The sequence below is a fragment of the Orcinus orca genome, chromosome 4 (assembly GCF_937001465.1).
Source record: "Orcinus orca chromosome 4, mOrcOrc1.1, whole genome shotgun sequence".
Lineage (NCBI taxonomy): Eukaryota > Metazoa > Chordata > Mammalia > Artiodactyla > Delphinidae > Orcinus > Orcinus orca.
Window position 1 is genome coordinate 86056883 of NC_064562.1, and position 24318 is coordinate 86081200.

The following is a 24318-nucleotide window of genomic DNA, read 5'->3' on the forward strand; positions in this document are numbered from 1 at the left end:
TGAATCCCACTTGGTCATGATATATGATCTTTTTTATGTGTTGTTGGATTTGGTTTCCTAGTATTTTCTTGGGAATTTTTGCATTTATATACATCAAAGCTTTTGGCCTGTAATTTTCCTTTTTGGTAGTGTCTTTGTCTGGTTTTGGTATCAGGGTGATGGTGGTTTCATAGAATGTCTTTAAGAGTGTTCTTCTTCTTCAGTCTTTTGGAAGAGTTTGAGAAGGATCAGTATAAGTTCTTCTTTGTGTGTTTGGTAGAATTCACCTGTGAAGCCATCTGGCCCTGGACTTTTGTTTGTAAGGAGTTTGTTGTTGTTGTTTTTATTTCTGAGTCTAATTTGCTTCTAGTGATCAGTCTGCTGAAATTATCTATATGTTCTTAATTCAGTTTTGGTGGGCTGTATGTTTCTAGAAACTTGTCCCTTCTAGGTTGTCCAATTTGTTGTCATATATTTGTTCATAGTATTCTCTACTTTTTTTAAATTTCTGAGATATTGGTTATTATTTCTTCTTTTGCATATCTTATTTTATTTGGTTCCTCTCCTTGGTGAACCCAGCCAGAGGTTTGTTAATTTTGTTTACCCTTTCAAGAACTAGCTATTGGTCTTATTAAGTTTTTCTACTGCTTTTTAATCTTTTAAAATTTATCTCCTCTAAGATCTTTATTATTTCCTTCCTTATGCTGACTATAGGTTTTGTTGTTCTTCTTTTTCTGATTCTTTTAGTTGGTAGGTTGGGGTGTTTCTTTGAGATTTTTCTTGTTTTTTGAGGAAGGCCTGTATCACCATGAACTTCCCTCTAAGAACTGCTTTTGCTGTGTCCCATATATTTTATATGGTTGTGTTTTCATTGTCATTTTTCTCAAGGTATTATTTAATTTCCTCTTTAATTTCACTGCTGACCCATTGCTAAACAACAGTAGCATGTTGTTTAGTCTCCACATAATCGTTTTTTTCTCATTTCTTTTTCTGTGGTTGATTTCTGCTTTCATGCTGTTGTGGTCATAAAAGATACCTGAAATAATTTCTGTACTCTTAAATTTGTTGTGGCTTGTTTTGTGCCCTAGTATGTGGTCAGTCCTAGAGAATGTTCCATGTGTGCTTGAAAAAAATGCGAAAAAAATGCATGTTTTGGGTTTTTTTTTTTTTTTTTGGATGTAGTATCAATTAAAAGTCTACTGTTCTATTGTATCATTTAGGATTTCTGTTGCCTTATTGATTTTCTGTCTAGAAAATCTGTCCATTTATGTGAGTGGGGTGTTACAGTCTCCTACTACTATTGTATTCCTATCAATGGAGTAATCATTCTTAATTCACAAAGTTATAAGTGCATATAAGTGGGAAAAAATATTTTAAATACCCAGTTCAGTGCCTAGCATGTAGAATGTATCTAATGATACTCATTTCCTTTGTCTTTCTGAGCCTTCTTTCTTAGATCATCAGTCTTTCTACTTTTCTAGACTTCTCAGAACTTGGCATCTAATCTGCCTGATAACACTTTCTATTGAGATTTCAGTCCTCGTTCACTATGTAAATTCTTTTTGACTGAGCTTTGATATCTGAACATTTTTTGACTGAGCTTTGGTATTGTCAGCTTTTACGAGAATAATCAGACTTCTAACATGTTTACTATATTTAACCAAGAAAAAAGTATATCCATGACTGTTTATGTACAGTATATAATATTTTATTGCATAAAGATGTTTAAAACAAAGTTTCAAGCCTCAAAGGGAACAGAAGTACCATGTGCCTCAGAAACTCTTTATGAGAAAATTATTATCCTTGCTGTTTTACATATCGTTTAAGACCACAGTGGCTCAGGGAAATGATGTGAATTCCCAGAGAGCAAATTAGGCTGACTTGGGACTTAACCCTGTGGCATGTATCAATAAATAATGCCAGATGTGTAAGACTGACTTAAGAATACTCCTCAGGACAGGGCACATTACCATCATTAGATACCTCTTATATTATTTTCCTTTCCTATTCATTATTTCCATTTCATTTCTATCCTCATTATAAGTATTGTGATGGAAACAGAATCTCTCAGATTACCTGCTCAAGAAGTACTTGTGACCCCAGCTGTCAGCACATAGACTCTAACTGTTAATATCATTAGGATCTGACTCAGCTGCAGAGAACCAGGGACCACCCACATTGAATAACCAGTCAGAGCAGGAGTATAAAGACCTGTCCTTTTCAGCTTCCAAAAGACAATTCTTAGGTATTAAATATGTTCCAAGTCTTCCTGCAGACTGGCTAGATTTTACTGGTCTTGCATCATAGACTTCTTCCTCCATCCAAATTTGCTTTCTCTCTCCTTTTTTCACAGGTCTTGATCCCTGCATATCACATTCCATCATGGTATCTGTTTCCTGAGAGCCCAACCTAACACAATAGGCATCAGCTTTAATATTTATGACATATGAAAGTACCTCTTTCCCCAGGCCTCACAAACAGAATGTGTTTTCATGCTTTTTACTTTTAATGAACGGTGGATATTATTGTGTGGAAGCAGGTATCAGGGAATTAGTCAGACCAGCTGCCAAGAGTAAGTTTTCCTAAAGAAAAAAAAAATGTGTGTATGTGAGAGAGAGCATCTCTCTTCAGCATACTTTTAAAATCCCCTCCCAGTTCAAACTACCAGTTTACAACACGTTATATTTCACACATTCCGTTATAAGCCATGGAGACATTAAACTGACAGATGGGAGCATTCTGCTTTCAAATACAAGCTTTTCTCCAATTTGGTTCAGCAGCGTCATCCCAGATATGTATGACTTACCATTGAGTGAGCTTGAATATTTTTCCATATATTTGAGGACAAATTTTATATGTATTTTTGTAAATTATCTGTTAATGTCTTTTTTCCATTTCAGTATCAGTTTTTTGAACCTTTGTCCCTCAATTTCTAAGATCTCTTCAAGATCTTATTTTCATTTCCTTTGAATATATACTCAAGAGTTGGATTGCTGAATCATATGGTAGTTTTAATTTTATTCTTCTCCATATATTGTGCACCTTTTCTTAATAACATCTACTAAAATATCCATCATTTCACCACTTAATTATGGAGCTTCATTAATAATATATCAATTTCTAATACATGGATTTTTAAAAATTATCTGCTTGTCTATTTGTATATTTTCAGAGCACACTACAGAACATTAAATTATCTAGAAAAAGGATTGCTATGATCTTATAGTTTACATTTAGTATGGGATTGATGCTTTCCCATATTCCATTCATTCTGTAGTAGACCTGTCCAGTAGAACTTTCTGCAACATTGGTAATATTCTATATCTTCACTCTTCAATACAAGATTCATTAATCACATATGGCTATTGAACAGTTGAGATGTGGCTTAGTATGGCTAAAAAACTAAGTTTTTAATCATATTTATACTTAATTAATTTACTCTAATTCGTAGAAGTCCAGTGTTGTTAGTGGCTACCATATTGGACAAAGAAATTCTGTAAAATAAGTAACAGTGAGAGAGAGAAACATTTTAATGTTTTGTACTTCATAGGTATCATTTTTTTTTCTTTTTTTTTTTGCGGTACGCGGTCCTCTCACTGCCGTGGCCTCTCCCATTGCGGAGCACAGGCTCCGGACATGCAGGCTCAGCGGCCATGGCTCACAGGCCCAGCCGCTCCGCGGCATGTGGGATCTTCCCAGACCGGGGCACGAACCCGTATCCCCTGCATTGGCAGGCGGACTCTCAATCACTGAGCCACCAGGGAAGCCCCGTAGGTATCATTTTTGAACTAGGATTTTGAACTAGAAACTTCTCTCTTCGAGTGTTCTGTATTGTATCCCATATCTTTCTTTCTGCTCGTGCTGGAAAGTATATGGCATCTTGTGCAGAAGAATGGAAGAGTATTCTAAAGAGAATAGAGAAATTTAGGAAAAGTGCTATTACATTTGGCTTAAAGCACTCAGTTTTTACTCTCTCTAGTTTGATGTCAGATCTGATTCCTTTATCAAAAGAAATATCTTCCAAGATGACACAACCTTTGTTTTCCTTTCTATTTATTGTTTGTGTGCATATTTTTGAGCGTGTAGTATAATAAAAAGTAAAAAAAAAAGATAATTATTTTAAATGTGTTCTAAAACATTGTTTTTAACTTACTGCTAAATTTAAAAATACAGTGATAGTAGTGATAAGCCTTTTGATCAGTGTTCTCCCCACCTAATGCTCAATATTGTTTTATTATTTTTTATGATCATGAAGTATTCTGGTGATTTTAAAGTCAGCAGGAATTAATATCTGAATCTTATTATACATTCTGTTACTAGTTCCAATTTTTTTTTATCTGTTTCTTAGGAAACTAGACAAAATAGTTCCCTCTCCCAATTCATAAACTTTTTTTGTAGATACTCAGTGACATAGAAGGAGTACAAATACTCAATTAGCTTTGGCTATCTGTGTTTGGACCTTTGTGCATCTATTAAATGTTATCTTTTCATTCTATGGCAAGAATTTAAAAGTCCTGAACCTGAGATGTTGAGAGAAGGCATGATCTTTCCAGTCTTCTGATTTTTCATTCATCTCTGTGTCTTCACCACCCAGAACTACATGTCCATTTTTGCATTTTCTCCAAGGAAATGTGTGTGGCTGTTGGATTTTGTGCATCTTTTTAAATCTTGTATTTGCGTTGGACACCACCACTTTCACTTCCTTTTCCACACTGATTTTTCTCGGGATACTTCTTTTTTATCATAGCATCACACAAAACTCAGCTTTGCAAAATATAGACATATCAAAGACATGGAGCACAGTCAGACGTTAAAACTGCCAACTACCTGAAGCTTGTTAGTTCAAGGTGTCTGACAGATGTCACTGTGTTTCCCTTCTTTAGATTTCTTGAATGTTCCAAGATGTTCACAAACTCAGAGTTTTCATTTGCTCTTCTTGCTTCTTGGAATTCTTCCTGTTCTTCTTCACATGCTGGCTTGTTCTCTTAGCCCATGTCTTCTGCTTAAATTTACAAAGCATTTTTAACATACCATGGGATTCACTTAACTGAAAATTTTATCTACAATTTTTGAACATATGTTCATAAGTGAAAAGAACTTTGATTTCTATTCTCATACTTTTCTTATGGTTCTGAAATGAATGCTACACAAGCTTAAAAAATACAGTGTGTATTACAATGGGTTTATATAATCCTTGTGTATTAGGTGAAATTCACCAGGGGAAAAAAAAGGAACACGTAGGACTAAGGAATTTTAGGGTGGTGTGGTGACATTTTAATTTTTTATTAGTTGCTAAAAAGTCAGTAGCTGATTCATGATTTCTATTTTCCTGTAAATTTTTGTATTTTATACTTTTACGTAAATGCTTTCCTTTCAAATATATTTGCAAATTTACAATGATTAAATTTCTTATATTCTTTTATCATTTTATAAATCTCTGATATGTCAGAAGCTATTTTACATTATTTATCCTGAATTTTGCTCACCCTTATTTTCTTTCTTTTTACCTTTATTAATGCTGCCAAAGATTTATAAATCATACTAAGCATTTTAAAGAACCAGCCTTGTTTTTTTATATTTTTGCTATTGTCTACTTCCCTATATAGTTCATGGATTTACTCACACAAATATACCTCAACAGTTTCTAAGCTTGCTATCTTTATTCCACTCTTATTATTTCAGAAGAATCTGTTATATTTACACATTAATCACTACCACAGAACTAAAAAAATCTGTCACAGTAACAAGTGTCCTTCATCTTGCTGAACATAAGGGGACATTTTCTATAAATCCTCTTAACCAAATATCTTACTATAACTTACACTCTCTTCTTCTTTTCTGATCCCTTTACACTAAAATCCTAAATACATTTATCTATACTATCGTCCCTATTTTGTCTTCTCTCATTTTGCCTTGATCCCATTCCAGTAAGAATTTTGACCCCATTAGAATGATGAAATATACTTTGTCAGTGTCAACAGTGACATATCACTATATTCAAGGTCAAGTTTCAGTTTTCATCTTACCTGGTTGTAGCTATTGATACAATTGCTCATTCTTGAAGCACATCCTTAGCTTGGCTTCACAGATGCCACTGTCAGTCCTCTAACAATACTAACCTTATCTCTTAGTTGGTTTACTTGTTTCTTAATCTATGTGAAACCATGCCCACAGGGTTAAAAATTCCTTTCTGAAGCCATGCCCCATAATGTTAACAGAAACTGGTGACCTACAGAAATCCTTGAGCTTGTCTTACAGAACAGCAAATAAGGGAACAGCTGGTTAAAAACCCCTCTGTTTGTAATACAACAAAACTGGCTGAAACTGGGATGGAACCAGTGTGTCTGAACCAAGTCTGCACAATAGACTTGCTTGTCTATATAGATGACCTTTTGATGTCACAGCGCCAAGTTCCCCCACATGTTTAATACCAACTCCCAAAATTTGCACATGTGACCCAAGAAGAGGCATGAAACCTGCTTGTACCTGTGCATAAGAACTTAGCAGCACTTCCTGGAACTTTGTATCCAGCTGCTCTCCTCCTTTCTTTACCACTCCAAAACCCTAACCCTTAAATATCCACCTCACTTGCCACCGTGGAGACGGATTTGAGCCCTACCTCCTGTCTTACCAATCAACTTTGCAATAAGGCTTTTTCTTTTCTTAAAAGCCAGTGCCATAGTATTGGCTTCTATGTGTGTCAGGCAGTGAGCCCTTTGCTGACATGTACACATGTAGTAATACTAAAAATTACTCGAGTCTAATGGCTGTACATTTATTCGTGTGCTAATAATTGCCTATATTTATTTTCCTTTAATTCAGGCTCATATTCATTTCCTATTCAGTATTTCCAGTTTACTATCCAATAAACTTCTCATACTCAACACATTCTAAGTCATTCTCTGATCTTTTCCAACCCGTGGCCCCAGCCTGTTCTGTGTATAGACTTCGTCATCTCAGCAAATTTCTCTACTCCTCATCCAGGTGCTCAGGACAAAAAACATTATCCAAATCCAAAGACTCGAATATAGAAAAACATAGTTTAACAAATTAGGTCTATTATGTTTTAGAAAGTTTCATAAAAGTAGAAACCCTTGAAAATGCAGGTTGCTTGTAGTTTGGGGAAAATACATTAACTTTTTTATAACACAAACAAGGCAAAATTTTTGACCTAAAAATAAAAAGAGTATTATGTTTTAGAAGTACTCATGTATTACGTATTTTAAAGTGCTGGGACCAAGTATAGTTTCATAAAAGGAGTAATAATTTGGGCCAGGATGACATGAGGGGCTTTTCCTTTGACAGGGCCATAAGAATTTATGTTTTTCCCAAATGCAGCAAGATGTTGGCTATGTTTATATAGTAATAAATTCAGTTTTGTCTTCTATGTATAAACAGATATTAAATATTCTAATATCAGTAAAAGCTATCTAAAATACTGCCTGAGCTCAGGAAGACAGCCATAACTTGAAAATTTAGTAGAACTTGCTTATTATAGCATAAATTTTTACTTTAAATTTAAATAATAAGCAAAGTCAACAAATTAACGATACTGAAGAGACCAAACAGTGGGAATCTATAAAGTAGCTATAAAATATTAATTTCTGTATTACTCATAATCTATAGTTCTGGCTCTATTTCTATTAAATTTCACTACTTTTATGTAATTATAAAGTAATTACATGAAACATGCAGTTGTGGGAAATCACTGGAGCCCAAGTGATTATGTTTCTAATCAAGAGGAAAAGCGTTAAGAAGGCATCATTTCATATATTTGAAATTGTGGCAAAATATAAAACTGGCTAGAATCCTAATTTTTCAAAATGTTTAACAATAATCTAATATATTGACAAAATTTTACAACCTTTTAATCTAAAACTGGTCATGAAATGAAACTCAAAACTTTACTCAGTACTAGGCTTTTTTCTGCCACAATTCTGTAGTAGACAACCTCTAAGATGGTCCCCAATAATTCCCACCCTATGTTTTTCAAGTTCTTATAAATCCTCTCCCCCTTGTGTGTGGGCTGATTTTAGTGATGCACTTTATTTATTTATTCATTTCTAATGAACACAGCAAGTGATGGGATGTTATTTCTGGGATTAGGTTTCAAAGTACTTTGACTTCTGTCTTGCTCTCCCTTCTCTCACTTTCTTACTCTGATAGAAATCAGTTGACATGTGAGACGCTCTATGGAGAGGTGCACATGGCAAGGAACTGATGTTGCTGGCCAGTACCCGTGAGGACCTAAGTTCTGCCAACAATTCTGCTTGTAGGTGAAACTTCAGATAAGCAGCCTTGTGAGAGACCCTGAGACAAAACTAACTAACCCAGAAAAACTATGAGAGAATAATTATTTGTTATTTTAAGCCACTAATTTTTTGGAGTAATTTATTATGTAACAATAAATAACTAGGATAAATCCCAACAGAGGTAGTATTTCCATATCTGCTTTTAATCCATAAATTCAGGATAAATAACTTTGTGATGCTTCAGGTAATATTATCTACAACTTATTCACTAGTGTTTGTTCTGTGGCATGTAGTTCATGATCAGTAAGTATCATTAAAATTCACTAAAGCAAAAAGCATATGTTATTTAGATTTAAAACTAGGAGGGACAAAGTTTTACCTTCTATTAGGCAACAATTCTTCTGAAATGTAATGTTTATGTATGACATTTAAAGGGCTGGGTCAGTATATGTTTCAGAACTGGTTAAACTTAAAGAGTAGACTAGTAGAAAGTTTTAAAATAAACACTTAGTGACGCTATTAAGCAAAAATTGGATAGGGGTGAAATTGTATTACTTTTAGGATAAACATAATAAACACCTTTCTAATTAGAAATTTTGTTTTTTTTCCCTAGTATTGATACATTTTGAGATTGTGTGGTTTATTTATTATATACACACAAAGGGTGGAGAGATATTGAGAGAGAGAGTAAAAACAAAATAGGATGAGATTTGACTTTCAAAATAAGTTAATCATTACAGGATAACATTAACAAAGGTGTGCAGTACCATATATATATATTTTTTTAATTGAAGTATAGTTAATCTACAATGTTGTGCTGATTTCTACTGTATAACAAAGTGACTCAGTTTTACACATATATATATTCTTTTCCATTATGGTTTATCCCAGGAGATTGGATATAGTTCCCTGTGTTATACAGTAGGACCTTGTTTATCCATTCTAAATGTAAGTGTGCATCTACTAACTCCAAACTCCAAACTACCACTCCATCCCTTTCCCTCCCGCACTCCCACTTAGCAACCACAAGTCTGTTCTCTATGTCTGCGAGTCTGTTTCTGTTTCATAGATAAGTTCATTTGTGCCATATTTTAGATTCCACATATAAGTGATATCATATGGAATTTGTCTATCTCTTTCTGACTTCACTTAGTATGTAATTTCTAGTCTCATCCATGTTGCTTCAAATGGCATTATTTCATTCTTTTTTATAGCTGAATAGTATTCCATTCGATATATGCAACATATGTTCTTTATCCATTCATCTGTTGATGGACATTTAGGTTTCTTCCATGTCTTGGCTATTGTAAACAGCACTGCTGTGAATACTGGGGTGCATGTATCTTTTTGAATTACAGTTTTGTCTGGATATATGCCCAGGAGTTGTACTGCTGGCTCATATAGTAATTCTATTTTTAGTTTCCTGAGGATCTTCCATACTGTTTTCCATAGTGGCTCCACCAACAGTGTACAAGTGTTTCCTTTTCTCCACACCCCCTCCAGCATTTGTTATTTGTAGACTTTTTAATGATGGCCATTCTGACCAGTGGGAGCTGGTACCTCATTGTAGTTTTCATTTGAGGATTTGTCTAATAATTAGTGATGTTTATCGTCTTTTCATGTGCCTACTGGCCATCTGTGTGTCTTCTTTGGACAAATGTCTGTTTAGGTCTTCTGCCCATTTTTTGGTTGGGTTGTTTATTTTTTTGTTGTTGAGTTGTGTGAGCCATTTGTATATTTTGGAGATTAAGTTTGTGTTAGTTACATTGATTGCAAATATTTTCTCCCCTTCTGTAGGTTTTCTTTTTGTTTTGTTTATGGTTTCCTTTGCTGTGCAAAAGCTTGTAAGGTTGATTAGGTGCTGTTGGTTTATTTTTGTTTTTATTTCTATTGCCTTGGGAGAGTGACCTAAGAAAACATTGGTACAATTTATGTCAGAGAATATTTTGCCTGTGATCTCTTCTAGGAGTTTTATGGTGTCATGTCTTATGTTTAAGTCTTTAAGCCATTTTGAGTTTATTTTTGTGTATGGTATGAGGGTATGTTCTAACTTCATCAATTTACATGCAGCTGTCCAACTTTCCCTGCACCACTCCCTGAAGAGACTGTCTTTTCCCCATTTTATATTCTTGCCTCCTTTGTCGAAGATTAATTGATGGTAGGTGTGTGGGTTTATTTCTGGGCTCTCTATTCTGTTCCATTGATCCATATGTCTGTTTTTGTACCGATATCACACTGCTGTTTTCATTACTGTAGCTTTGTTACTATAACTTTGTAGTATTGTCTGAAGTCCAGGAGAGTTTTGCCTCCTGCTTTGTTCTTTTTCTTCAGGATTGCTTTGGCAATTCTGGGTCTTTTATAGTTCCATATATATTTTTGGATTATTTTTTCTAGTTCTGTGAAAAATGTTATGCATAATTTGATAGGGATCACATTAAAACTATATAGTTCTTTGGGCAGTATGGCCATTTTAACAATATTAATTCTTCCAATCCAAGAGCATGGAATATCTTTCCATTTCTTTGCATCCTCTTTAATTTTCTTTATTAATGTTTTATAGTTCTCAGCATATAAGTTTTTCACGTCTTTGGTTAGCCTTATTCCTAAGCATTTTTTTTTTGGTGCGATTTTAAAAGGTATTGTTTTTTTGACTTTTACTTTCTGATATTTCATTATTATTATAAAGAAATGCAACCAATTTCTGAATATTAATCTTGTATCCTGCTACTTTGTTGAATTTATTATCAGTTCTAGTAGTTTTTGTGTGAAGTCCTTAGGGTTTTCTTTATATAATATCATATTATCTGCATATAGTATCAATTATACCTCTTCCCTTCCAATTTGGATACCTTTTATTTCTTTTTCTTGTCTAATTGCTGTGGCTAGGACCTCCAATACTGTATTGAATAGAAGTGGTGAGCGTGGGCATCTTTGTCTTGTTCCAGATTTTAGTGGGAAGGCTGTCAGCTTTTCACCATTGAGTATTATATGGCTGTGGGTTTGTTATGAATGGCTTTTATTATGTTGAGATATGTTCCCTCTGTACCCACCTTGGTAAGAGTTTTTATCACGAAGGGATGTTGAATTTTGTCAAATGCTTTTTCTGCATCTATTGAGATGATCATAGATGTTACACTGATTGATATGCATATGTTGAACCATCCTTGTTAACTTGGGATGAATCCCACTTGGTCATGATATATGATCTTTTTTATGTGTTGTTGGATTTGGTTTGCTAGTATTTTGTTGGGAATATTTGCATCTATATGCGTCAAAGATATTGGTCTGTAATTTTCCTTTTTGGTAATGTTTTTGTCTGGTTTTGGTATCAGGGTGATGGTGGCTTCATAGAATGTCTTTGGGAGTGTTCTTCCTCTTCAGTCTTTTAGAAGACTTTTAGAAGGATCAGTACAATTTCTTTTTATGTTTGGTAGAATTCACCCTTAAGCCATCTGGTCCTGGACTTTTGTTTGTAGGGAATTGTTTTTGTTGTTGTTTTTATTACAGAGTCTAATTTACTTCTAGTGATCAGTCTATTCAAATTATATGTTCTTGATTCAGTTTCAGTGGGCTGTATATTTTTAGAAACTTTTCCCTTTCTTCTAGGTTGTCCAATTTGTTATCATGTAATTGTTCATAGTATTCTCTTTTTTTTAATTTCTGCATTATTGTTTATTAACTCTCCTTTCGCATTGCTTATTTTGTTTATGTGGTTCCTCTCTCTTCTTGGTGAGCCTAGCTAGAGGCTTTTCAATTTTGTTTAGCCTTTCAAAGAACCAGCTCCTGGTTTTATGATTTCTTTCTATTATTTTTTAATCTCTTATTGATTTCCTCTCTGATCTTTACTATTTCCTTCCTTCTGCTGACTGGCTTTGTTTGTTCTTCTTTTTCTAATTATTTTAGGTGACAGGTTAGGTTGTTTGAGATTTTTCTTGTTTTTTGAGGAAGGCCTGTATCACTATGAACTTCCCTCTAAGAACTGCTTTTGCTGCATCCCATAGATTTTTGTATGGTTGTGGGTTTTTTGTCCTTTGTCTCAAGGTTTTTTTTTTTTTTTTTTTTGCGGTACGTGGGCCTCTCACTGCTGCAGCCTCTCCCGTTGCGGAGCACAGGCTCCGGATGCACAGGCTCAGCAGCCATGGCTCACAGGCCCAGCCGCTCCGCAGCATGCGGGATCTTCCCGGACTGGGGCATGAACCCGTGTCCCCTGCATCGGCAGGTGGACTCTCAACCACTGTGCCACCAGGGAAGCCCTCAAGGTATTTTTTTAATTTCCTTTTTGATTTCCTCATTGACCTATTGGCTTTTTAGTAGCATGTTGTTAGTTTCCACGTAATCATTTCCTTTCCTGTGGTTTATTTCTAGTTTCATGCTGTTGAGGTCAGAGAAGACACTTGAAATAATTTCTATACTCTTATATTTGTTGAGCTTAGTTTTGTACCCTAGAGAATGTTCTATGTGCATTTAAAAAGAATGTGTATTCTGGTGTTTTTTTGGATGTAATGTCCTGAAAATATCAATTAAGTCTAACTGTTCTATTGTATCATTTAGGATCTCTGTTGCCTTAAGATTTTCTGTCTAGAAGATCTGTCCATCGATGTGAGTAGGGTGTTAAAGTCTCCTACTCTTATTGTAGTCCCATCAATTTCTCCCTTTAGGTCCGTTAGTATTTTTTTTAATGTATCTGGGTGCTCCTTTATTAGATGCATATAGGTACAGGTGTAAAATCCTCCTCTTGTATTGATCCTTTCATCATTTTAGTTTCCTTTATCTTTCTTTATGGCCTTTGTTTTAAAGTCTATTTTGTCTGATATGAGTATTGCGACTCCCACTTTCTTATCATTTCCATTTTCATGAAATATCTTTTTCCATCCCATCAGTTTTAATCTATATATGTCCTTTACCCTAGGTGGGTCTCTTGTAGGCAGCATATTGTAGGCTGTTCTTTTTTTTTTTTTTTTAAATCCAGTCCGCCAGTCTATGTCTTTCTATTGGACAATTCAGTCTGTTGACATTTAAGGTAATTATTGATACATCTGTATTTATGGCCTTTTTAAACCTTGTGTTCCAGTTGATTCTGTTTCTTCTTTGTTCCTTTTTTGTGTGTGTGTGGTTTGATGATTTCCTTTCATTTTATGCTTGTATTCTCTTCTTTTTTTGTTTTTTGTCTGTTTTTGATTTGTGGTTACCCTGTTTTACAAGTATGTTAACCCCTTCCAATATCTGCTTGCTTTAGACTGATAGTCATATAGGCTCAAACAGATTCTGAAAAAAAAAATTTTTTTATTTTCTTACCCTCCTTTCCTGATTTTATGATTTTGATGTCCTTTTTTACATCTTCATGTTTATCCTTTTGCTGTTCCTTGGGTTTTTCATCGCTTTCACAAGTAAGTTTTTTTTTCTTTTTTTTAATATGTATATTGTCTTATTTAAGTGATTTATTTTCCAATTGTGACTTCTTCTTTCCTATATCTTCTTGCTTCTTTTCTATTTAGGAAGACCTCACAGTATTTCTTTTAGAATAGGCTCTGTATTGCTGTATTCTTTTAGTTTTTGCTAGTCTGAGAAATTCTTTATCTCTCCTCCTATTCTAAATGACAATCTTGCTGGGTAGTATATTGTAGGTTTGCAGATTTTTCCCTTACAAGACTTTAAATGTATTTTGCCATTCCCTTCTGGCCTGCAATATTTTTGTAGAGAAATCAGCTGGTAGCCTCATGGGGGTTCCTTTGTAATTCTTTGTTTTTCACTTGCTGCCTTTAGAATCTTCTCTTTATCTTCAACTTTTGCCATTTTTATTATATGTCTTGGTGTAGGTCTGAGTTCATCTTGTTTGGGACCTTCTGCTCTTCTTGTATCTGGATATATGTTTCCTTCTTTAGGTTTGGGAAGTTTTCAGCCATAATTTCTTCAAATACATTTTCAATCCCCTTTCCTCTTTCTTCTCCTTCTGGAATCCCTATTATGCATAGACTGGCATGTTTTATATTATCCCATAGGTCTCTTATATTGCTTTCTTTTTTTTTTCATTTTTCTGTCTGCTGTTCTGATTGTGTAATTTCCAGTATTTCTACTTCCAGATCACCTATTCTTTCTTCTGCATGATTAATTCTGCTATTCATTGCCTTTTTCTCAGCTTTCTTCTAGGCAAATGAATTTTCTAATATTTTTTGGCTCCTGCTTATAGTTTCTAGTTCCTTTTTACAGTAATCTACATTTCTGTGATAGCCTTAATTCCTTCAGTATTTTCTTTACCTCCTCTTTTGAACTTGGTTTCTATTAGACCAAAGAGGTCTGTTACATTGTTCTTTCAGGGGTATTCTCTTGGTCTTTTAACTGGGAATGGTTCCTGTGCTTCTTCATTTTACTTATATTTCTTTTACTTTGTGAGTTTAGGAGAAACAGTTATCTACTGTAGTCTTGGAGGGCTATTTATATGCCGGAGTGTCCCAGAGTAGCTTATGTGGGTATAATATTTTTTTGGTGCAAGGGCTGCTTTTAGTTTGGATGCTTGCTATCTCTTCCTTTAGCACGTGCTGGCCATTATCCCCTTGAGTAGGGGGTGTGCAGGTGTGTTGCTCTTGCAGGCTCCCGGGAAGGTGGGGGCAGAGACTGGCACTGGCTCATGGGACCCTTGGCAGTGGCAGAGGTCTGCACTTGCCTCTGGAGTCTGAGATGGCAGCAGCGGCTCGCGCCTGCCCCTGGAGCTCTTGTAGGCAGTACCCTGCCACTTGAGAGTACATACGTGCAGAGAAAGAAGCTCCTATGGTGGTCCTGCCCCTCTCCTCCTGTGCACCCCAACAATGGCACCTTGCTTCTCTGGCAGGCCTGTGTTTCTTCCTGTACTCCCTTGGTTGGGGTGCACCACACCTCAGCTCCCTCAGGCTGTCTCCACATAGCCAACCCCAGTCCTTTCCCCAGGTCTGCTCCAAAGCCCGAGCCTCAGCACCCAGCCCCCGCCTGCACAAGCACAGGAGCGTCTCAGGCTGGGGAGCGCAGGGCTGTGGCACCAACCATCTGTGCAGGTGTCTCTCTGCTTTCCCCTCTGCAAATTGGTTGCACTGCTCTTCTCTGAGGCTTCAAAGCTCCCCCCTGCCATCCTGTCCTGGCTGATTTCTCCACCGGTGAGGGGACTGCCCAGCGTGTGGAAATCTTTCCTCTTTCACAGTTCCCTCCCAGGGGTGCAGGTCCTGCCCTGATTCCTTTCTCTTTTTTTCTTTTTTCTTTTGTCCTACCCAGTTATATGGAGATTTTCTTGTCCTTTTAGAAATCTAAGGTCTTCTGCCAGCATTCATTAGATGTTCTGTGAGAATTGTTCCACATGTAGATGTATTTGTGGGAGAAGGTAAGCTCCATGTTCTACTCCTCCGCCATGTTAATCTGATTCCTGGCATATTTTTTTTCCTTTGTGACTTATTTTATTGAAAGTCAACTAATCATAGTGGCTGTAATGAGATATAAATACAAACTACTTGGAGAATTGGTTTCTTTTTTTAATGCATGCCTTAAACCCTCAATCAGTGAAGATATATTTCATGACCTATAATTCTTCCCTCTAGGAGTCTATCCACATTTAAATTTCCACATTTTACTTTTAAGTACCTGCTATGTGTCATAAATTTATTTTGTGACTTTACGTGTCAAGAGCAAATCTTCCTAACTTACAGCTTTGGTTTATATAAGGAGTTCAAAAGGCTGTCATCTATTTTAATGTTTTTAGTGATTTTCTTTTTTCTTATTTTTAACTGGTTAAATAATTAAACCAGTTCAGAATATTATGTGGAAAAAAATAGGAATAAATTGTACAAATGTCACCATAACAAATACAAGGTAATGAATTCTCATGTATATATCTTCATTATATTTTTAAAATATCTTTATATTTTGGAAGAGGCACTTTATTATGAATTTCATCAGTACTAGTCACATTTATACTTTCACATCTATACTAAACATATCACCTACTTACAAACATCTACTTTTTTAGTTCTACAAATGATAATGTGAGCCTAAAGGACAAGGGCTTTTGAGTGGTAGAGGTAGAAATTGAACCCACTTCACCTGCTCTCAATTCAGTGCATCTTATGCATGGCTCATATTGTACATTTTATTATCTGTCCCAGTAAGTCTCAGTAGTTGAGAACCTAATCATATTTTTAGTAGAAAAGCATATAAGGGATGGAGAAAAGAACACTTGCCAAGAATTTGTATTTCTAGCTTTATTGAAATATAATTGACATGTATTATACATGTATAAAACATTGTATAAGTTTAATGTGTGCATCATGTTGATTTGATACACATATATATTGCAAAATGATTGCCATCATAGCATTAGTTAACATCTCAGTTATTTCTCATAATTACCATTTCTTTTTGTGGTGAGAACATTTTGGATCTACTCTTTTAGCAACTTTCAAATATATAATACACTGTTATTTTGTATAATCACCATGCTGTACGTTAGCTACCCAGGACTTATAATTTAAGTTTGTACCCTTTGAATAACATCTCCCGATTTTACCCATTCCCCAGTCCCTGGCAACCATCAGTCTACTCTCTGTTTCTACAGGTCCAGCTTTTTTTGATTGTATAAGTGATACCATACAGTATTTTCTTTCTCTGTCTGATTTATTTCACTTAACATAATGCCCTCAAGGTACATCTCTGTTGTGCAAATTTCAGGATGTTCTTTTTACAGCTAAATAATATTCCATTTTATATATATACACACCATATCTTCTTTATTCATTCATCCATTGATGGGCACTTAGATTGTTTCCACATCTTAACTACTGTGAATATTGATGCAGTGAACATGGGTGTGCAGATATCTCTTTATAATCTGTCTCATTTCCTTTGGATATATACCCAGAAGTGGGATTGCTGGATCATATGAAAGTCCTAGTTTTAATTTTTTTTTTTTTTTTTTTTTGTGGTACGTGGGCCTCTCACTGTTGTGGCCTCTCCCGTTGCGGAGCACAGGCTCCAGACGCGCAGGCTCAGAGGCCATGGCTCACGGGCCCAGCCGCTCCGCGGCATGTGGGATCTTCCTGGACCGGGGCATGAACCCGTGTCCCCTGCATCGGCAGGCGAACTCTCAACCACTGCGCCACTAGGGAAGCCCCTAGTTTTAATTTTTTGAGGAATCTCCACACATTAAAAGATACATACTCATGTAGCTGGAAATTAAGTTTTTTTTAAAAAATGGGGCATTTAATGTATACTAGATAATTTCCAAGTACTTAAAATCATTAACTCATTTAATCTTCACAGTAACCCCATGATATGCATACATATATTTTTGTATGATTTGCAGATGAAGGGATACCGAGAATTTAAATAACTTGCCAAAGGTCACCACGTTATTATATTGCAGACACTTTGAGCCTAGCACTCTGGTTCCAAACCAGTGATCTTAATCATTACACTGTATTTATCATTCTTAAGCCTGCTAATTTCAGGGCAACATGTTTGATAGTCTGAATAAACTTCAGGCTCAAATAAGCCAATTTTTTTTCTTTTTTTTTTTTGCGGTACGCGGGCCTCTCCCTCTTGTGGCCTCTCCCATTGAGGAGCTCAGGCTCCGGACGCACTGGCTCAGCGGCCATGGCTCATGGGCCTAGCCACTCTGCGGCACGTGGGATCTTCCCAGGCTGGGGCATGAACCCATGTCCCCTGCATCGGCAGGCGGACTTTCAACCACTGCGCCACCAGGGAAGCCACTAAGCCAATATTTTTGTTTAATTTTAAAAATTATTTTGGCTTATGTGCTCTTGTTATAACCAAGAAACTGAGAATTACTCTAAATATCCTGATTATGGGTTTAGAATCCTGTGCATTTTATGATTATGTTCATTCTTTCAAATTCACAGCATCTTAAAATAACAACAATTAAAAAAACTGCACAAAACCTGCTAATGCATTTTACAAACACAACTTAGGAAGTTGGGCTACTATTTTCCTCTGTTTAAATCTTTCTGGGCTGCTGATTAGAACAATATGATTTAGGGTTTTCCCCCTAAGGATTAGGAAGCAATTAGTCCTAATGTGAAGGAATGACGGTCAATGCACATTGCACATGGGAAACATAGGATTTAATATTTGTCCTTGATAAATACAACTTCCTACTCAGTATTTCTGACATAGTTTTACAATGTTACTTGTAAAAAAAACTTCCTAGGGCTAGTGACTACAGGGTTTGTTACCAAACCAAACTTTGGCCTACTCACCAGACGTGGAAAAAAGCCAATCTACTGACACCGGGTTGTGAAGGATAGTACAGTGTTGATTGAGGGCACCAAGCAAGGAGAATGGGCAGTTTGTGCTCCAAAGACCTGAACTCCCTGATGGATTTCAGGGAAGGGTTTTTTAAAGACAATGTGATCAGCTCATGCACAATTCTCTGATTGGTTGATGGTGAGGTAACTAACAAGGTGATGTTTCAGGGATCTCAGACACCAACCTTCTGGTTCCACCTGGCCTGGGGTCTTTGTGCTGGTGGTCAGCATGCAGTTAACTTCCTCCACCTGGTAGGGGTTTTAGTATCAGCAAAACAACTCAAGGATATGGCTCAAGATATTATCTATGGCCCTTGAGAAGGAACTAAAGGTCCTTGACTTTGTTTTATGGCTAAACTATTATTATTTTGTCTTGCTTGACTGCTTTCCTTTATTTTTGCATTTGCTCACTTCTCTGATTAAATTTGCTCTTTGTAACTCATGGAAGGCAGAGGAGGCTAAAACTTTCTACAAACAAGAGCTGGGGGATCTAAGGTGGGGGGAGGTTGTCTGTCCCCAAGAGGGCCCCGCAGGGTCCTGCTTGGTTTCAGTTTGAATAGTTTCCTTTTATGTATGTAAAACTGAGACCTTTGTATTTTAAAATATTAGTGCTAAATTTGAAGGAGTTGACATTTAGATAACTAAGGAGGGAATGTTTTCAGCAAGACTGGGGTCAAATTCTTCTTAGACTAGACTGTTTCACATAGAATGGAGCTGCCAGTGGAAGTCTAATGTGAACACATGGCATTTAATTTCCATGAAAGTTTCAATATTCTGAGTAAAATGTGGCTATGAGTAAAATAATAAAATATAAGTGGAATAGCATTACAATAGTACCCTGCAGGGTTTCAGCCACCAGCAGTGGAAGGGGCTGTTCTAAGAGCATATGTCTTTTTGGCAAAATTCAAAGGCAGCTGCTCTGGTTAGTTTCATAATGCTCGTGAGATTTCCATTTGATTATAGAAATGATGTCTGCCCTCTGTTGCTAGGCCTGTCATTTTGCATTTGCCCTACCTGTGATGTTATTTGTTAAACTGCTTTTAATGAGAAAAAATACTTCCTGAGAAAAGCTTTAGCAACCCGCATATATTCTTTTTCCATATCTCATCCTTATTTGTATTCCCAACATGATGGATGACAACAGTTGCAAACTCATAATATGATTGTTCTTATCATGCCATGGTCTCTTGTAAATGCTGTCCTTTTTTGAGGTGGTGACCTGTTATATTTCTCTCTGCTGTCCAATTATTTTCTTGTAAAGGACTGATAAGTTAAATATGTGCCTGCTGTTTTTCTCTCCAAGAGCAGTTGCTCCTTTTTACAAATATTTAGAAACTCTGGACTTCCGTATCATAACAAAATGGAAGACTTACTAATATTTTAATCTCTAAAAGTGAGATGCTAAGAGTCTCTGTACACAAATCTTAAATATGTATATATACAGTGAAGTATGTGCAAATTATTGAGACAGTAAATCTGGCTGGAATTGCTATTTTGTCATTTTTTGCTGATTATTTGGGCAGTATACATAGGATTTCTGAGTTTCAATTTACTCATCTGCAAAACGTTGAGACAAGTTAACATATATGTTGAAAAAATATAATATGCAGATATATATTAAAATTTCTACATACAGAAAATAGGTGTATTAATCTGACATTAGTATTTCCCTGAGGACACCAAAGAAGTACAACTGACTACTAGGTGAGGAATATCTTATTTAAGTGGTTTGTCTTTTGAAGAACACTTTCTATCAACGTAACTCATTCTAGTTATCTAAAAAAAGTGACTTGTGGAAAAATTCTCTCTTGAAATATTTGTTTTGTTCTGGATTCACAATTTTTCTGTGACAAAAGGAAAACATACAGGACAGATTACAATTTATAAATAAAAGTCAGTAAAACCAGTCAGGATTATAGAACATTACTCAAAAGAGAAAATAGTTGGTTATGGAAAATGAAAGAGCAACACAGGTGCAGAAGTTAAGTGGAAATTATGCAGCCAAAATTTAAAAGAAACATTCAAGAAGTATTTGAAAATGAAGGATTGTTATGGCAAATCAGAGTACCAATAAGAGTATGATCAGTGAACTAATTATATTATGTAAATTAAAGCATAATGAGTAAAAGAAGCTTCTAAAGCTTCTTATTTTCAAATAATGTAAGAGGTTGAGAGAACGGAGCCCAGGCCGCCCGTCAGGCCCGCGGCTCGGCTTCCGAGGCGAGGGGAAGCCGGGTGGGCTGGAGTGGCCCCGAACCCAAGCCCTCTCAGCCCCGGACTCCTGCCCGGCAGGAGGAATCTGGGAAGAGGCGGATGCAGGCACCTCCTCCGGATGCGTTGCTAATGATGGAGGAGGACGCCTAGGTGCTGCTGAGGCCTGCTTCGCGGTACAGCCCCTTCGCCGGGAGAGTTTCTTTAAAGTGCAGAGCTCACCCCTCACCGTCACCCCCGCGAGGTGAAACTGGTCGACGGTGATGGACTAGAGTTCAGGAAGCGCCATTCTGGACCAGCATTTGGCATCAACAGCATTTTATATCAGCGTGGCTTATATCCATCCGAAACCTTTACTCGAGTGCAGAAATATGGACTCACCTTGCTTGTAACTACTGATCCTGAACTCATAAAATGCCTAAATAATGTGGTGCAACAACTGAAAGAATGGTTATACAAGTGTTCAGTGCAGAAATTGGTGGTAGTCATCTCAAATATTGAAAGTGGTGAGGTCCTTGAAAGATGGCAATTTGATATTGAATGTGACAAGACCACAAAAGATGACAGTGCCCCCAGAGAAATGTCTCAGAAAGCTATCCAAGATGAAATTCGCTCAGTGATCAGACAGATCACAGCTACAGTGACATTTCTGCCACTGTTGGAAGTTTCTTGTTCATTTGATCTTCTGATTTATACAGACAAAGATTTGGTTGTACCTGAAAAGTGGGAAGAGTCAGGACCACAGTTCATTACCAGTTCTGAAGAAGTTCATCTTCGTTCATTTACTACTACAATTCACAAAGTGAGTAGCATGGTAGCCTACAAAATTCCTGTCAATGACTGAGGATGAGCTAAAGACAGTAATGTACTTGTATTCTCAAATGTGGTTTTCCTGAAACCAAATCAACTTTAGTTGATATATTTCATTGGTTAATTTTTAGATGGGGAAAACTTAACATTATACTTTACTGAATCTGTGCATAATTGTTCCATTCCTTGGTACCTGTTTCACTTTCCATATGGCTGATGTAAGTTATTGCACACTGTTCCAAAGGGAACTAGCAGATTTCATTAACATTGTAATGTCAATTCCTTTGAAGGTAGTACTGTAGATGGAAAAACTTTTGCCATAAAAATAAATGTCTTTCTAAATCAGACCTTTTGGTCAAGCAGCTTGACTCAGAATGTACAGAAATATTTAAATATAAAATAGAGCTAAAGAAATATGAATATTCAGAATGTTTGTTTAGATCCTGAAAGTAACTAATGATAGTCCATAAGTAATAAAATATTGCTCTTATTAGGTCCTTTTGCCATTTATTTCATTTGTATAGTTTCCATATTGAAAAATTTTCCAATTATTTGATTTTAATTTATATAACTTGAACCCATGAAGCTATGGATATTCCTACTGTTCAAACTGCTATGATACCAAACTTTTAAGAATGTCCTTTTATGTTTTATAAAATCAAGCTTTAAATGACAATGATGAAATAAAGTTAAATGTGTATGTTTTAAAAAAAAGAAAAGGTAATCCTTGGTGGCTTATGTGAAATAATGTCATTAGTGCATAAAATATTCAGAGTATCACATCCCTGCAATTAGCAGTTATGTTGAATATTTTTTATTTACCCTTTCCAATCCATTTTCCACCTTTCTTCAATCTACTCTGTGCCCTGGTAATGCCAACTTCCATGGAATAAATAATTAGAACTCCCTTACCCACATCTAGTTGTGTTTAGCAACAGGGTTTGTTTGGCATGGTACAGAGGATAGGAATACAGCAAAGTCAGAACATGTTATCTGCCCAGCTTCTTCCCTGCCATGTTGTGGGTTCCTCCCCTAGACCTCAGCCCTCAGCTTCTGTTGAGCTAAGTATTCTGAGCATGTATATGCAAATTGGGAGAAACTATTTGTATTAATGTAATTATTGTATTATTCCAACTATGCTAGACTAGTTCAGTATATGTAAACCTAGAAACAATGCCATAACAACTTAAAAAAGTAAATAATATAACAACAAAGTATCAGAAAGAGAAATTAAGGAAACAAGTCCATTTAACTTTGCATCAAAAAGAATAAAATACTTAGGAATAAACCTACCTAAGGAGGCAAAAGACCTGTACTCCAAAAACTATAAAATGCTGATAAAAGAAATTGAAGACAACATATTTTCCATTATAGAATGGAAAGATCACAAGTTTTATATTTAACACACCAAAGGGTAAATTGTTCCTGCAGTATTTACTTCCTGTGTAATTTTCATGTCCATTAACCTCAGTTTTCTAACCTGTAAGATAGTTTTGATAATACTAACTTTTCATAATAGTTGTAAAGACATCATTTGAATAGGATTTAAGAATATAAGACAGATGGTTGGAAAGCACTGTTTTGGTGTACAGTAGGAAGCCCCTATGCCTGAGACACCTAGGATCCATTTTACTAAAAATAACTTTTAACGAAATTACTTAAAATTTATTAGTTTTTCACATTTCTCTTTTTATTCCTTCCCCTTGCAAAAATTATGTTTCTATAATCTTGTGTTTGATATGTTTTACTTTCTTGTTATCCTTTAAATAAAGCTCTGAACAGTCATCATTTTTCCTCTAAGTATAACTTTGACTATTTAGAATTGCTTTGATGTATGCAATTCTAATTTTGATTCATTTACTCCCAGATTTTCGTCCAAGAAAAATCGTTTTTTGAAAGGCAGAATTTTTTTTGAGATTAGTTTTTTTTCTCATTTTAAATTATATTTATAGATTAAACACAATTATATGATTCTATTCTGTTATAGCAGTCATATTATTGGGTTTTGACTTACAATTTATAAACAAAAACCAATATGTAATAGAATTTCCAATCCCATTCACCAGTCAAAATAGAGCTAAATCATTTCTGAATCTAGGATATCTAGAAATGGAGTTATAACTCTAGCTTTCCAGTAATTAAACTTCATTATCCAATTATTAATATGTTTTGATGTTCATAAAGTAAATAATATTGCTATGCATCTGGATTTTCGATGCTAAGCGATGAAACAGAAGTTTCAAAAGGATATTCACCTGAGTAAGAATAGTTCTGTAGGAACGTATTTTGTGATCACTGTTTTATTCTTCTGGGTAGGCAACTCTTCCCATGCTCTGTGCTCAGTTCTCTTTTGTAGATCCCCTTCTATTATTTCCATCTCCTTTCCTCTGCCTTTCTTTGCCTTCCAATTTCATTCTTCACAGTGCTTGGTCTCATCAGGTTTCATTGCCTGAACTGTCATTGTGTGTGTGTGTGTGTAAGTATGTGTGCATATATATGTATGTGTGCATATATATGTGTATGTGTGTGCACACACATTCTGTGTATCTGTATATCTGTGTCCTTCTGGCTCTTTCCTTGATATATGGACCTATAAATCTGTGAAATCAGCATCTCCACTTAAAGGTTCTCAGGAACCCCAAAAACTCAGCATGTGTCAAACTGAAATCACTCTACCTGAATTTATTATATTGTGAATAGTATCACTCTCACTCCACTGTCCAGCCAAAATTCCAGTCTTCTTCCTTGTCTTGTCCCTCCTTCTTATCTTTCCCACATCAAGTAAA

General features: G+C 35.8%; 1 protein-coding gene across 1 annotated transcript in view; it reads left to right on the forward strand.

Moving 5' to 3' along the window:
* The window catches only part of LOC101269215 (mitotic spindle assembly checkpoint protein MAD2A-like), a 34531-nt gene extending 12295 nt beyond the window's left edge, over positions 1-22236 (forward strand). The window contains exon 2 of the mRNA XM_033425306.2: positions 20967-22236. Coding sequence (XP_033281197.1) covers positions 20967-21566 — 600 coding nt within the window. The 3' untranslated portion in view covers positions 21567-22236. The remainder of the gene's footprint in view (positions 1-20966) is intronic.
* The last annotated feature ends 2082 nt before the right edge of the window (positions 22237-24318 follow it).